General features: G+C 38.6%; 1 protein-coding gene across 4 annotated transcripts in view; it reads left to right on the top strand.

Moving 5' to 3' along the window:
* PECR (peroxisomal trans-2-enoyl-CoA reductase) overlaps positions 1-16066 on the top strand; it is a 29530-nt gene extending 13464 nt beyond the window's left edge. Inside the window, exons 4-9 of one of the 4 annotated variants that reach the window (XM_031452122.2) lie at positions 208-289; positions 5020-5116; positions 6387-6497; positions 13086-13197; positions 14823-14889; positions 15527-16066. In XM_031452122.2, coding sequence (XP_031307982.1) covers positions 208-289; positions 5020-5116; positions 6387-6497; positions 13086-13197; positions 14823-14889; positions 15527-15533 — 476 coding nt within the window. In that variant the 3' untranslated portion in view covers positions 15534-16066. Of the gene's footprint in view, positions 1-207; positions 290-5019; positions 5117-6386; positions 6498-8277; positions 8548-13085; positions 13198-14802; positions 14890-15526 lie in introns of those variants that run through there. The other 3 variants (XM_031452121.2, XM_010979704.3, XM_031452123.2) reach the window with 3 other exon arrangements.

Here is a 16066-nt window from a genome sequence, read left to right as displayed (position 1 = left end):
AAAAAGTTGTTTTTGATTTTAAAAAATATTGTAAGTAATGTTTTCTTTTCTAATGGTTTTACCTCCTTTTTATGAAAGTCAATATTTTTATAAAAGGAAAATGAATTGAAATTTTTAAAATATCAGATAAGTAACATGCTGGCACAGGGGATCAGGGAAGGATTACGAGACTGCTTTATAGGATTGTCATTTGTCTGTATCTTGCAGTTTACAACTCTTGGATGAAAGGGCATGGAGGATCTATTGTCAATATCATTGTGCCTACTAAAAATGGATTTACGGGAGCTGCGTAAGCACTTTTCTGTTTTTCTTCCCGTATTTTAGAGTTTTGTCCTCTGAAGGGGTTAGTCAGGTAGGGAAAATTCCTTAAATCAAGATTATTAATCCCTTTAATGAGTTGTTATCTTAATACTTAGTGTTCTCTCTATTGAACTTCAAAATGTACTTCTAAAACATTAGCATTCATGTTAGAGTTACCAGATTCACCAGGAAAATAAAAACAAACAAACAGTGCACCCAGTTAAATAATTTTTTATTATAAGTATGTCCCAAATATTGCATGGGGCATACTTACGCTAAAAATTATTTGTTGTCTGTCTAGAAATTCAAATTTAACTCTATGTCCTGTATTCTGTCTAGCAACCCTAATTTAGATGTAATTCATCTTTTTTGTGAAAGCATGGAAATGAAATTAATCTATGTTAACTTAGATTTGAACACTGTGGATAGTGAATATACCTATTTAGTTTTAGATAGAACTGCTAATAAATTGTTACTCCGTAATGGAATTTGACTTATTTGACTCTTGTTCTGATTTTGATAAACTTTTATGTTGGAGACTGATTTTTTTTTAAATAAAGGAAGTCAATGAACTCATTTAGCCTACTGGCTCAGTAGACTCTTCCATGATAGTCTAAAAGGCCATTCAAACAGAAAAGTTGAAAAACAACAATATACTAGGAAGCTACCTAGCAGTTAAAAAATTTGATTTTTGAAAAATGAGTTTTGCTGATTTCCTTAGTGCCTTTTATAATTCCTGATTCCTTCCATTTTAAAAAATTTAAAATTAAAAAAAATTTTTCCAACAATTTCTGTGTTTATGAAGTGGACATATTTTAGTGTTATGAAAGCAATGCATGCTGGTTTAACTAAATAAATAACTAGATAGATACATAAAAAATAGTTAAAAGAACTGTATAAGGTAGAAAGTCAAGTCTTCTATACACTTCCACCCCAGAAATAACTAAGGAAGGTAGTGATTTTAATTCCTTTGTAATTATTAAACAGTCTGTAGGGTGATATTTTGGTACTGTGTTCCTATGCTGTTTGCCATCATGATTTTAGCAACCATTGTTGATCCTTACCTGAATCGCTTATTACATTGCGGGTGTGCAAATGTTGATTTTTCTGATTTTGTAATTGCTTCTATATTTTTTAGCTGGTATTCTTATTAAGAGACTTCTACACCACAACCGTCATGTCTCTCTGCATGTTTGTTACTAACTTTTTTGGTATACTACTGTGGAATCATGGATTTCTTTTCAAATTCATTGTTTCAAATGCACACATTGTCTCAAATTTAGTAGAACTTTGTGCTGTTTCTGTGTTTTACTAGTCCAAATAATTCTGTGGTGAACATTGTAGGTGTGTATTTCATGTCTGTGGAGGTACATCTTCAGGGTTCACCCTGGAAGTTGGATTGCTGGGTGAAGGTAAATGCATACCGTTCAGCATTTCCAAGTTTCTTTCCACTTTGCACTTCCATCCGCGATGAATGAGAGGGCCTGTTCCCCACAGCCTTACCGAAGATATGTCTTGTCAATTTCCAGACAACTCTGATGGGAAAGAAATAGTATTTTCAGTGGAGAACCCCTCAGGGAGCGAGTAAATGTCTTTTCATTTGTTGAAGGCCCTTGACTATCTCTTGTGTGTGTGTTTGAACTGTATTGCTGTTTTTGCACGTTTCTCTGGAGTTCTGATCATTTTCTGACATTTTCAGTGTCATCTAAGACCAGTCCGATTTCCCTGTGTAAGGAAGTTTAGACTGACCTGCTGAGTTTGGGGGTCATTATCAATAATTACAAGGGTGAGAGATGGACCAAAAAGCAGCTCATATCTCCATGGAGAGATGCTTCATAGGCCAAATGCCCATCAATGAGTGAATGAATAAACAGATTGTGGTAAATCTGTATAATGGACTAATAATCAGAATTAGAAAGGAGTGAACTATTTATTCGTGCAACAATGTGAATAAATCTCAAAATAATTATTCTGAGTAATAGAAGCCAGATAGAAAAGGACATGTATGTATGATTTCATTTATATGTTTAAGTCATAGTAGTATTTAAAAAGTTTGTTCGTGCTAGATTCACTGAGATTGGACATCATTCTGCCTCTTATTCGTAAATTAATGGAGAAAAATGAAGCAGTGTGACAGCCTTCAAAGTAGTTTGTCTCTTACTTAGTCTGTTACTGCAGACTGTAAGAAGTTTTAAACCACATCTGATACAGAAATAAGGCCTTAGTACTTCAAAACATTTTATCAGTGGAATAGATGTGAGACATTATTCAAATGGTAAAATTAAATCTCGCTGAACTCATAGTCCAGATAAATGCCCTTCCTTCTCTCTGGGCTTTTCCTTTAGAGGAAGAGGAGCGGGAACAACGCCTCATGTGACATAGGCACCAGCCTGCAGCTTGAACTGCCAGCCATCTGTTCTGTTTTAATGGGGGCCACTTTCCCTTTCTGGAAAGGGAGTCTTTACAAACCCTGTGATCCATTCAGGCTTCTCATCCGCCTGGACTTCCCAGGAATGCCAGCCGGGACCAGATCCTTCAGAACCAGGACTCCCGGATAAGCCATAAATCTCTCTGGATTCGGATTAATTCTACTTTTTCTTCATCACTGTCACAGATTTTTTTTTTTTAGCCTCAAAGACAAGCAGATTAGGATGTGCTGTTTCAAGATTCAGAGTGACTTTCATGTTCTGTATAATTTTCTGCGGTGCCAAGTGCTGCAGAGGAAGACCTCATCCTTCCTTCCGTGACTGGAACGAACAGAGGTCTGGGGGTCTCAGGCATTCATACCTGTCCTTGCTGGTCTTGACTTCCACCAGCAGTTTCATTTCTGACCTCACACTCTTCTCTGCCAACTTCTTTAGTCGACCTTTGAGTGTGGAAACGTAGCCTGAAAATGCTACTATGTTTGCACTGAGTTTCTACTGAACATCCTTCTCTTCATCAGCTGACCCTGGGAGAACTGTGTAGGGGAGGAGAAGCAGTGTGCCCTCTGCCCTTCTGAGCTCTTAGCTGCAACCACTGTCATAAAAGGCAGATGAGCAAGAGAAAAACAAACAGAAGTTTATTGACAGAACTACCTCATGTACACATGGGAGATACCCAGGAAAATGAGTAAGTGCCTGATGTGATTTAGAATTCAGGATTAAATCCTATCCTAACAGGGAAAGGGGAGAAGGGACATAGGCTTCTCAAGGAGAGAGTAAAACGATTTTTAGGGAAGGAGCATGGGCCCTTTGAAGAATGGATGGGAGGTGTGGTAGTTTGTGACAAAGTTTGGATGTGGTGTTGGCATCTAGCCTCCTCTCCTGTGACAACAGTAAATCTCCCAATTGATGGGACTCCCAGGGAGGGGGCTTATGACAATTGAATTCTTTTTGGTGGATCAGGGGAGTTCAGAGAAAGCCTCTCTCTGCCTTTGCTGGTTTTCAAGTGCCTGCAGTTGAAAATAATCAATGTACCAGAGCAGCATATTCTGGCGTGGCATGTCCTGAACTCCTACAGTCATTATTTTGGGTGGCATATTCTGCTCCCTTTCAGCTGCCCCTTGCTCGCATTCAAACGGGTCCAGATGCTCAAATTCAGAGAGTAATTTCTGTCTCTGGAGCCTGCCCCCGGCCTCCTCAGTTCTGGTGGTTTTCTCTCTTGGGTAGCTGTTAGTTTCTGAACAGCTACCACTTTCTTCTTCAGGGGCTCCACGTAACTGCTGAGCCTCGTTCTGTGATGAGAGGCGACCTCATGTGGTGGCCCTGGTGGTCAGGGCTGAGTGCAAGGGCACGCGCGCCTCTGGGTCCTCCGCACAGAGGAGGATGAGGACTTGACTGTTCTGCCCCTGCCTCTTGCTCCCAGTGGCGTGGAGCAGTGTGTTCACCCTGGTCATCCTGCCCAGTGGGGTGTGGCTCCAGGATGGCCTCTTCTAGGACTGATGGCAACAGCGCCCGGGAACCTGTCCTGTGAATCCCCCCTAGGACTGTTGGATGCAGTAGCACACAAGTGGGGGCCACACTTGTTGGTGATGAGGTTGCTCAGGTAATCCTGGCAATTGGAACAATTGGCTTCTATCCGGAGTCCCACCAGGGCTGCCGCAGCCCACACTGGGACTGACGTGGGCTTTCTTCAGGAGAACTGGGCTCTGAAGGTACTCTCCAGTGTGAGGAGTGGATGCACCCCCGGATCTCACACACTTGGTTCTGAGGACCTTGTAGTTAGAAACTCTAAGCCGTGTTATGTCTCTACCTTCTTTCTCTTATGGATACAGACCTAAATATTTTGAACCTCTCCTCTGGAAATATATTAAAACTTATTTAAATTTTGGTACATCTAGAAATTCTGTTAGTATTATTTCTAGCCTGATGTATGAATTTCACATCCCTTATTATCTAAAATTGATTTCAAAAATAACCACACTTGTAACCCTCAAAATTACCAATCTGTTTGTTTTCTGCTATAATAAAAAATTCTTCAAAATATTCCTCTGATGCACATGGTGACTTGGGGGATCTTATTTGGGCCTTGACTTACGTGAGATTCGTTCGACTATCAGATCGCTGTGATTTGGCTTTCATGTTGAGCGACCTAGTTCTTTCTTACTGTTCAGACAGGGGCTCGTAACAGGCATGTTCTTGTGGGGCTCTGACAGATCGCTGGTGCACTGTCACTTTGGTTAATGAGAGAAATAGTCAACAGAAGCTGATGGTAATGTTTGTGTTTTGTCTTTTAAAGGCATAGTGGAGCTGCCAGAGAGGGTGTTTACAACCTCACCAAATCCTTAGCTCTGGAATGGGCCAGCAGTGGAGTAAGGATCAATTGTGTTGCTCCGGTAGGTAAATGTTCAACGTGAAAGCTGTTGACAAATTGTGCTCCTTTGATTCCATTTGTGTGATTGATAGAGGTATTTATTAATGCACGTGAATACTAGAAAAGACTGGCTTTTAAAAACAGATAAAATCACAAAGAAGTATTCTTTGATTTATAACCAGATTGTCAAGAAGGTTAAATTAAGCCAGTGATTCTCAATCCTGGCTGTATATTGTCTGTATAATGTTTAAAAAATCATGATGTATAAGCTTGACTCCAAACTGTAGGTTCTAGGCATTGGTATTTTTAAAAGCTGATTCACAGTGAATGAAATTCAATGCACAGAAGTTTGAGAACCACTACTTTAGAGAATGAATTTTTCTAGATTGTCTTATTATTTCTTAGTGTATCATTAACCCTTTGTTAGGAGAGAGAGAAACTTAAAGTCAAAGTTCTAGGAAGGAATTCCCAGTTAAAGATTAACTGTAAGTTGAGGAGAAATTTCTCTGAGACATAATGTAAATGAGAGGGGAAAAAAGTCACAAGGTGTTCAACTTCAAAAACCATCATATTATGTGAAGTAAGATGTAGCTTAAGCTTCCTTGGGGATTATTTATTGGCTCTGTACTCCAAGAGAGACATTAAATGAAACAGCTCATGCGTCCTGCAAAACTCAGCTCAAATCCACTTCTCTTGTGATAATTCCTGGTCATTGCTAAGATAGGAATCATCCTTCTATCTGAAACCCTATAACATCTGTGGGTATTATCTATAGGTTTAAATAAAAGAATTCTTAAACAATTGAATTTTTAGTTTATTTATATTGGATCCAGATTTTTTATTTGTGATATCTCTTTAGGTGAAAAGCCATGAAAATACTGTTTTCTCTAAATCTTACTTAACTATAGTCCAGTTTTCCACTGTAAAGCAGAGAATCCTCAACTGAAGATAAAACAGCCTCCCTGAGCCCATTTTTCCAAGTCATTGCTTCTCTGACCTACTCATGTGATTGTGCTTTCAGATAGCAAGTCTTTTATGAAAACATCCAGGGCTTGGCTGGTTATTAAGGGAGAGGAGGTCACAAAATGAGCATTTAGATAATCCATTTGTAACAGTGGTTGAACTGTACTTCTAAGACCATATTGAGAAAAATTAACATTAGAAATGTTAACTTTTCTATTAAACTCAAATCACTTACTTACTGGTATTGGTTGACAGACTGTCTTGATGTCTTTACAATAAAATTTAATTTTATGTACTTTACTTTGTTCTTCTTTTATTTTTAAACATAGGGAATGATTTATTCCCAGACTGCTTTTGACCACTATGGTCCTTTGGCAAAAGACATGTTTGAAGGGTACTTTGAGAAAATCCCAGCTAAAAGACTTGGAGTTCCTGAGGAGGTAATGTATACTTCTCATGTTCACTCAAATTACTTTGTTTTGTACTGTGGAGATTTGTAACATTTTGGTGTACTTTTTGCGTAGTCTAGTTGACTAATAGAGATTTGTTTCATGCATCAAACTGTTTTCCCCTGTGCTTCCTGGTTCCTGGGAATGCTATTGCTGGTGGTGCTTTGAATGCTCACAGCAGTGTTTACTCAGGAGTGAATGCAGTGTGGATTAAGGACAGCATGTTTTTTACTGTTTCATTTCACTTTTCAGCTACTTTATTTTATCACAGCATTTGATGGTAAAGAGGACCCCAAGCAGGTCAGTCGATTATGACAAAATGAAGTTCCATACACAATTTCTGTAGATGGCCAGATTTAAGTATGTAAAAATCCATAGCTTTCTTAAATGCCAGCAATATCAGTCTTAAAATGTAATTTTTTTATGTTCATGTATAACTGAAAAATTGTGCTCTACACTGGAATTTGACACATTGTAAAATGATTATAAATCAATAAAAAATGTTAAAAAAATATAATTTTTTTAAAAAGATCTTATCCATAATAATAAAAACTAAAGCACCTGAGTAAACTTAGCTATAAATGAAAAGTAATTTATTACCAAAGAACAGAAAAAAGACCAGAATAGAGACATGTCATATTCCTCAGTAGAGAGTCAATTTTATTAAAATCAAGTTTCCCTGAATTAATTTATTAATGTAAATTAATAAATTTAATATATTTTTTGGAATTAACATATTGATTCTAAAGTTTATGTAAAAAAATATTTATGCAGAAACAACCAAAAATGTTTTGAAAAAGAGTGAGTGATTTTGACCTTTCTGTTATTAAAATATACTGTAAAACTATACTTATTTACCATATCCTGTGCTGGTGCTGTAAGAGATTAAAATCAGTGGAACAGAATGGACTCTTGTATACACAGGGAACATATAGGATAAAAGTAGCGTTTCAAATCAGGACAGACCATTCAACCAAAAGTCTTGCAGCAATTGCCTGATCATTTAGAAATAAATTAGACCCCCTAGCTCACATCACATACAAAATAATTTTCAGATGTATTAAAATGCTAAATGTAAAAGCAAAGCCATAAAGCTCTTAGAGGAAAACATGTTCTATTCCTAGAACTTGCTTTCATCATCAGTTTGATGTACGTCTTTCCAGAAGTTGACAGTGCATGCACAAAAATACTTCTATTTATTGACTTTTTTAAAATAATGAGATTCTACTGTATGTTATTTTCTGAAACTTTCTGTGGATGTAACATAGTATATTTCATTAGCCCCTATTGTTGTACACTTAGATTCTAGTTATGTATTTTATACTGTAGTAGTTCTTCAGTGAACATTCTTGAATGTAGTCATGCACTCTTGTGTGAAGGGGTAACTTTCTAGAAACAGAACTCCCGAACTAAGACAGGCTTGCATATTAAATTTTAGAAGATACTGTTAAATCAAACATTTGATGAGCTATTTTAAATAAGGTGTTTGGACTTTTACATGGAAAACTGAGAGCAATTTTAAAGAATTTCAATCAAGGAAATGATCTGATTAAATTTTTGTTTTGGACAGAATACTTGTTGTGTTTACATGAGCTATATATTATACTGTATTAAAAATTGAAATTGAGAAATTTAAGAAATATTTATAAATTCATTTTTAAAAGGGTAATAAAGACATTATGTGTTATAGATAATATTTTTAATGAAAAATAGCTACATTTTAAAAGACAATAGCAAACAGTTTCCTTGCATTTATTTTACATTTTTACAGATCTCTTTAATGTATGGCTTAATAGAAAACAGCTGAACTCTCACTTCTGCTTCTGCATTCAACCTGTTGCAATATATTGTTTTGGGTAAAGCACATGAAGAAAATCTGCCTTCGTGCAGGTGTACAGTTGGAAAAGGAAGGAGCATTTTAACAGCCTTTTTGGAGAGTCATGGATATTCTTCTTACATTCAACAAATGGCAGTTTCTTAAAGATTAGTTGCCAAATGGAATCTGAAACCATGTTAATGAACTTTTTGTATTCTGTTACATTAAAATCCACTGGTCTCTGTTGGACTTTTACTGGATCTTTCACTCATAGGTGATTTTGTAACATCAGGTGTTAGTTAGTCTTTTGGAAAACTTTGGTTCACTGAATCAAAGACATCTTCTCACTGATGGCACACAATTCATTATACTATACCAAAAGATGACATTTGTTAATATCACCACTGATCTCTTCAGAAAAATCTTTAAATATTAGGAAACTGAAAGCTCGAGGTGATAAGTACAACTTTTCCAAAATTCTAGTTTTCATTTTAAAATTCAAATCTTATCATTGACAACAAATACTGTCAGTTGTCATCAACTGCTCGAAGTGGCAGTCACACTTTGTTCATTTTTGAAAAAAAAAAAAGTCTGCCAAATACCCAAGTATGAATAACTGTAGTCTGTCAATCATTCCTGTAAGTTAAAAATGGTGCTTCATTAAAAATGTGACTAGGTCAGTTCGCACTCAAGCACACATTTTTTTCCTTGAGACAACTGTGCAGCAAAAGGGCTTAAAGTATAATTCCTACTTCATCACACAGGATATTAAAAAAATGGGTACCCAGTAGTTGAGATTAATATGATTAATACTTTTTACTGCTTCATCAAGGACACTCTAAAGTGAAACAGCCCCCCCCCCAATCTGGTGAAGAATATTGGCTACTAGTATCATGATCACAGCTTCCTGTTTGTGTTCCTGCTGTGATTTGTGCCAAGGCTCCAGCTGGTTTTCCCACCATTGCTTTGGTGCCATGAGTACAAGTGTGTCAACACAGTGAAAAAGACAAAATAATGACTTAGTATGGTTACAGAAATAATTTTGACCTCACAAATCCCCTGAAAATGTCTGAAATGTGCCCAAGGTTTTGCCAACCATGCTGCAACTAATATAGGTAATACCTTCAAAAAGTTTGCTTGTGGAGGGGAGGGTATAGCTCAGTAGTAGAGCGTGTGCTTAGTATGCACAAAGGTTCAATTCCCAGTAACTCCATTAAATAATAAACAAACAAACAAACCAAATTACCTGACACTCCCCCCCCCCCAAAAGAAGACCTGATGAAAAAGTGTGCTTGTAAAGGGAAGGAGGGATGATGATAGCCGTGGTGAGTTGCAAAATAAGGAGAGAGTTTCAGCCTCTGCCTGATAGCTCGTAGCATCCCTAGGCCATGGTTTCCAGGATATTCCGATTGCGCCAGCTAATCACCAGTATCCCTTTGGGGACAGAACTTTCACACCAGGCCACTGGTGAACTGCCTAGAGCTGCTTATTGGTGAGTTGCCTTCTTGTAAGTTAAAGTTCCTGGGATAGAGTCAGGAGGGTCAGAATGTAGCTGTACTTTTAAAAGGAACCACCCAGAACTCCCACAGTGTCCCTCAACATCTCTGGTGAAGAGAATGCAGCATTTGGCAGACCCTTCAAAGGCCTTGTGATATATTTTTTAGAAATTAAGAAACCAAGAGCCTAGGAGGTTCAGTAATTTGCCTGAGGCCATGCATAGGTCGTGATACTGGGATACAAACCCAAGTCTACTGATTTAAAATCTCTGTGATCTTTAATAAGCAGAGCTGAAAGTAAACAGATAACTGAGCTAAAAGTGGTTGTAACCCACATAGATAAAGCAGATACAAGTTGCTAGTCTCCAATAGTGTTTATTGATTGCTAGAACACCTGTTAATGACTTAGTACTTCAAGTTCATTCATCAAATGGATTCCGTTAAAATGAAAATTAAGAAGAATCTAAAGATATTATAATAGTGTCTAGTTAATTTGGTAATTATAAAAATTTTAGTAGTTCATTTTACCTCTGTGTTGAGCTCCAAAATTAACTCAGGCATCTTGAAGATTTGTGTCTTTTACCTAGCAGATAATTTCAGTTCAATTTAGTATTATTTCACAGTGTTGTCAAAAACGCTGTTATAGGAGCTGGGCAATGCAAAATTCCATTTTTGAGGGGGAAGAGATGAAAAAAGTTTCCTTTACTCTGCAAAAGTTTATTACATAGTTATTTTATGCTTAACACTGTCAAAGGACGGGGTCACCGCTCAATATTTGGAACAAAATTCAGCACAAAGCCTCATTTATTGCTGGTCAGGCACAGTCTGAGTAGACTACGGAGCTTTTTCTTTTTCTGGGGGGAAAGTGTGATTTCAAAGATTTGCAGACTTCCACAGGGCATGGTTATTTGAGTGAGAGGGTTGTTGCTTGGCTGATAGAAAGAGCTTATTGAAGTGGAGTGAGTCTTCTTGACTGGCTGACTTGGAAAATCAAGGCGCTCTCACTGACTGATTGGCTAAGAGAGAACATGTTCACAGGGCAAGTTGTCATCAATTGAATAAATACAGTAAAGCTAGTTCTGATCGCTACTTATTACCATGATTCATCTGCCTTTTCCCAGGGATGTGGGAACTCTTAAATTATTACTTCTATAACAGCTCTGTCCAGTAGAAATAATGGTCACATATGTAATTAAAACTTTCTAGTAGCCATATTAAGAAAGGTTTTTAAAAGAGGTGAAATTGGTTTTAATAATATATTTTATTTACCACAGTCTATTTAAAACATTATCATTTTAACATGTAATCATTATAAAACTTATTAATGAGATACTGTATATTCTTCTTTCCATATCAAGTCTTCAAAGTCTGGTGTGTGTTTTTACACTAATGTACCTGAGCAGGACCCTATTGTCATTGGTGACCATATAGTGTCTGTAACTGCTTAACTGTATAATGGTTTAAAGGGGTTTTCTCATGCTTTTGCTGACCAGGGTTAGGCTGGAGAGAAGTGGGCTTGGGTGGTTTGCCCAGCCCCTTCGTGGTGCTCAGTGCCCTGCTTTTGCCCCCGGTGCCCTCCTCTTGACCCCAACAGCTCAGAAACAGCAACTGGGTGTTAAATGCATCTTGTCCATGACTCACCTCAACCACGCATGTCTGCAGCTGTTTTTGGCCTCTTTTGGTTTCCTCAATATTCTGTTGTTTGAAGTGCAGGCCTCAGCCTACTTAAAAGGCTAAAAGCATTTATCAACCTAGTTTAGATTGCACAGGTTTTTCTCTAGAGCTCTTTTCCACGGACCCTCTTCCAATGCATCCTCTGTTCTAGGTACAAGAATAGTAAGAGTCCCAGAGCCTGAGGTGAACTTCACACCCAGCAGAGGGAAGCTTCGTCTGCAAAAACAGGCACAGCTTGTGATCTCTATGGAAACTAGCTCTGCCCTTTGAACTCTTGAACTTTATAAAACACCCTGCCTTCTCTCCCCGGCAGGCTCACAGCTTTTAGAGGCATTAGCCCATTGTGACCGCCTTTGCCTGGCAAAGAAATAAAGCTGCCTTTTCTACTTCATCCAGAACTCTGTCCTTGAGTCTTAATTTGGTAAGCAGAGTACAGAGGCAGTGTTTCAGCAACACTAATGGTGCATCTCAATTTGGACTAGCCATATGGAAATATTTTGGTAGTGCCGCATTGCTAGTGGCTTCCATTTTAGACAGTGCAGTCCTGTACTAGCTGGGGACACAAGGATGGAGAGAAGGCTGTGCCCGCCCTCCAGGGTCTCAGAGTCTCGAAGAGGCGTAGCCGTGTAAAAAACCACACTATGGTGCTCTGTTCAGGACCAGGACTGGGGTCAGGCAAGCAGGGCATGAACACAACATTTAGGGACCCGCTCGCTCTCAGGGTTGCACAGGTGGAGGGTCTGCCCCTAGAGCAAGCACCACCTTAATAGTTGCACCCCGAGCATCTCCTTAGCCTCACCCTCGGCCCAGCCCTGCTTGGCAGCCTAACAAAGTGGCAGATCCTGGGGCCCCCACCCCCAGAGCTTACAATTCAGACAATCTTAAGTGGGGTCTGGCAATCTGGAGTTTATTCAGTAAGCATCCCTAGGGATTCTAACACAGGTGTCTCAGGTCACCCTTTTGAGAAACTCTGCCAGTGTCAGCAGTCTCATATGAGAGTCCCTTTACATCCAGTGAAGTCATCTCTCCCTTTCTCTTTGGTTTTGGGAGTAGATGTTGCTGAAGTCATCAGTTACCTACCTGAATTTTTAGGGGCTGCAGTGGGATTCTGAAGTCCCTCTGGTAGAAAACTCCTGTGCTCTGAGCTGCTGGGCTTTTGGTCTGAAAAGACCGTGGGCTGAATAAACTAGAATGCCAGTTTATTATTATGAAGACAAAATGACTGTTTCAAGGAGAAAACTAAAAGGCATGGTGATGTTGAGAACCATGAAAAGTGTGGAAGGAACTGAACTGTCTGAGATGGGAGAGAGCAAAGACTGGCTTTTGGCCTCCTCCCATCGTGTGGTTGGTTTGACACCATCTAAAGCTCTGCCTCTTGTGCCGTCTTCACCCTAGTCACGTACCTGATCTTAACGGTGCTCAGATAGAAAAAGGCAGCTGTCTGTGAACCGTCAGAGTGCAGTGCACACAGACTGGCATTTGAGGCTGGAGAAATCCTGTTACAGTCCTGAATGTGCAGCCGTGTTTACAGGATGATGGGAAGCAGCCCCAAACAAGGAGTATCTGATTTTTGGTGTGTGCTTCTGGTTCAAGATCTCCCCCTTGGTGTGCTTCCTGCTCTCTCCGGCAGCTTCTTTCATCACTGGACAGTTGGTGGACGTGGATGGCGGCCAATCTCTGTACACGCACTCATCGGAGATACCAGGTGAGCAGTCAAGAAACGAGGAGTCACTCACTTTATGCCTCTTCATATTCAGGTTTTCAGCATTTCTTTAGGTGCTTAAGAGATAAGGGATTTTTCCTGTAGAATATCAAAAATGTACAAGGCGGGGAGGATATATCTCAACTGGTAGAGCGCATGCTTGGTGTGCATGGGGTCCTGGGTTCAATCCTTAGTACCTCCTCTAAAAATAAATAAATAAATAAACTTAATTACCCCCCCACACACAAAATTAAAAACAAATGAACAGAAGAACAAATATATTTTAAAAAATGTACAAAATATTTATAGTCATATGATTTTTAAAGGCAATATTCCTAGTCACAGAAAAATATCTAAATATCTTTATTATAGCACAAAGCTTTACATATTAAAAAAGGTTGGTGTGCATAGGTTGGTGGAATTTTACCTTGAAAAATATCCTCCATATGGGTATATATGTACAAGGAAGAGCTAGAAAAGAGGTAAGAGGGGGACATACTTTTAAGATTTAATTTCTTTTTGTTCCTCCAATAAGTGGCTTGTATATGTGAGCAGAAGAACCAGACCTGTTAGGTGGGGAAGAGGGTATGGTGGTATTTTACACTATCTTTGGTTTATATAGTAAGTGAAGCCATATGAATTTGCTGTATTCACTCATTTTTGATGTACAAAATAGTACTTTTATGAGGCCCAACCAAATGTAGGTATAATATACAAATGTGTATGTCTAAAAAACCAATCCAGCATCCTAATTTCACAAATGACGGAACAAATCCATGGAAGTTAAAAGGCAAGAAGCTAATCACTCCCAAAATGTAGAAAAAGACATAAAATTCAAATGTATTTGAACGGTTGCTAAGGATAGTTGATTAAGTGGCTGCTAGTGATTTAAAATGTGGCTGATGTAACATGTGTGTGCTTGAATTTCATATCAGGACCTACTCTTTCATGTGCTAACAGTCTCATCAAGGCTTCAGACCTTTGCACTAATCACTGATTAGTTCCAAACTCTAATATTCCTAATTATTTTCCCCTCCTATAAATTTCTTTACTGGTAGTATCAGTGTGGTGATGTGCATAAGCTACTGTGGTTTTAAGGATCTCATTTGGAAACACAGAAATGCCTACATGGTTGTGCAATATTGTTTTCTGATAGTATTTCAAGTAGCAAGGGTGGAGGAGAATCTTTCCACTTCCTTCACCGGTACAGTCAGTATTTGTTTAAGTGAGGTGCATCGGTTTTCCTTCATAAAGGGGAAAAAGACTCTACATGCTGCTTCTCCCGGCCTCCAGTGAAATGATTTTCTTTTGAATTTTAACACTGTTTTGTTTTTGTTTTTGTTTTTTTAATGGAGGTACTGAGGATTGAACCCAGGACGTTGTGCATGCTAAGCACATGCTCTATCACTGAGCTATACCTACTCCCCCGGTTAGGATGCTTTTAGCAACAACACACACTGACTTAAAGCCATGAAGGAATTTTTTCTCTTGAATAACTGAAAAGCAGGTGAGACCTGACTCGGCAGCTCAGTGATCTCAGTAAGGGCATTTTTTTTTCTTTGCTCTTGGTTTTTGCTGCTACAATGTTGGCTGTATCGTAATCTTAAGATGGACCCTCCTGGTTGCAGGATGGCTGCTGGCCACTCGTGAAGCTATGTGCTTCTTTGTTCACATCCAGCTGGACAGAGACAGAGGGTAGGGAACGGCTTTGTTTCAGCATTTCTAACCAAATTCTGAGATCCCCTTTGCTTGGGACTGGCTTATGCAAATGTCCATCCTTAACCGGTAACTCCAGCCAGGGGAATGGACTACACTTATGACTTAGATCAGTCAGCTATCTGAGTAGGGTCACTTCCCCAGAACCTCATGGATTTCTAAGTGGAAACTGAGGCTGTTGGAGAGAGGCAACGGGAGGCTGGGGAGGCAACTTTAAGTGTCTGGTACAAAGTCAGCATATTTTTTAGTACTGTTATTGGAAAGTAATATTGATTGAATGTGTACATTATGTCAGGCGGTGGCCATAGGGGTCACATTAACTCACAATTTTAACAGGTAGATGTTGCTATCCCCTTTAATAGGTGGGAAAACTGAGGCTCAGGAAAAGTAACTGCTTCAAACCCATAGAGGTAAATTCTGCAAAGCTAGTAAGTGGCAGAGGTGGGATTCAAATGGAAGATTTTCTCAAAATCTTTGCCATTGGTCCCAGTAATTTCTTTTTTTCTTGCTGAAAAAAGGGGCGAATGAGGAGAAATAAAAGGGTTGGTGGAAACTTAGAGGACTAATGAGGTTAATTGCTTTGCATCTGACCTGAGACTCTCCACTTACTTAACAGATCATGACAACTGGCCTGAGGGAACAGGGGACCTTTCTGTTGTCAAAAGGCTGAAGGAATCTTTCAAGCATAAAGCCAAACTGTAAGCTGAGGAAACATGGAAGTGTCCTTTGTCCCCAAGTGCCTTAACATCTCAAGAATGCAATTCTGTACTTTACAGAAGCTTACAATTTTATGGAAAAATCACTTTCTGCTTTTTTTAATGTTATCAATTACGTCTATGCAAAAATTATTCCTGAAATAAATGCATTTTTAAGTCCCAACCAATGCCCTTTAGCCTGTGATTAAACAATTTTTTTAGAATGAAAATTAACATACTTTATGACTATACTTTTCACTTCTAAAAGAGGTCTTTGAAAAGTGAAATAATTTCAAATTAATGATAGAGGTATCACGATCTCCCAGAAGGTTTTAATATTTAATTGTAAAAGTAGGCAGTAAATCTAAATTGTGGCATCATTATAATTTTTACAACAGAAATATGGAATAACTCATTTTTGGTGGCAAATACTTTTGGATCAATAAAGCTTCATGTAATTA

The sequence above is a fragment of the Camelus dromedarius genome, chromosome 4, assembly GCF_036321535.1.
Source record: "Camelus dromedarius isolate mCamDro1 chromosome 4, mCamDro1.pat, whole genome shotgun sequence".
In the NCBI taxonomy this organism is placed as follows: domain Eukaryota; kingdom Metazoa; phylum Chordata; class Mammalia; order Artiodactyla; family Camelidae; genus Camelus; species Camelus dromedarius.
This window is presented reverse-complemented; position numbering and strand designations above follow the sequence as displayed.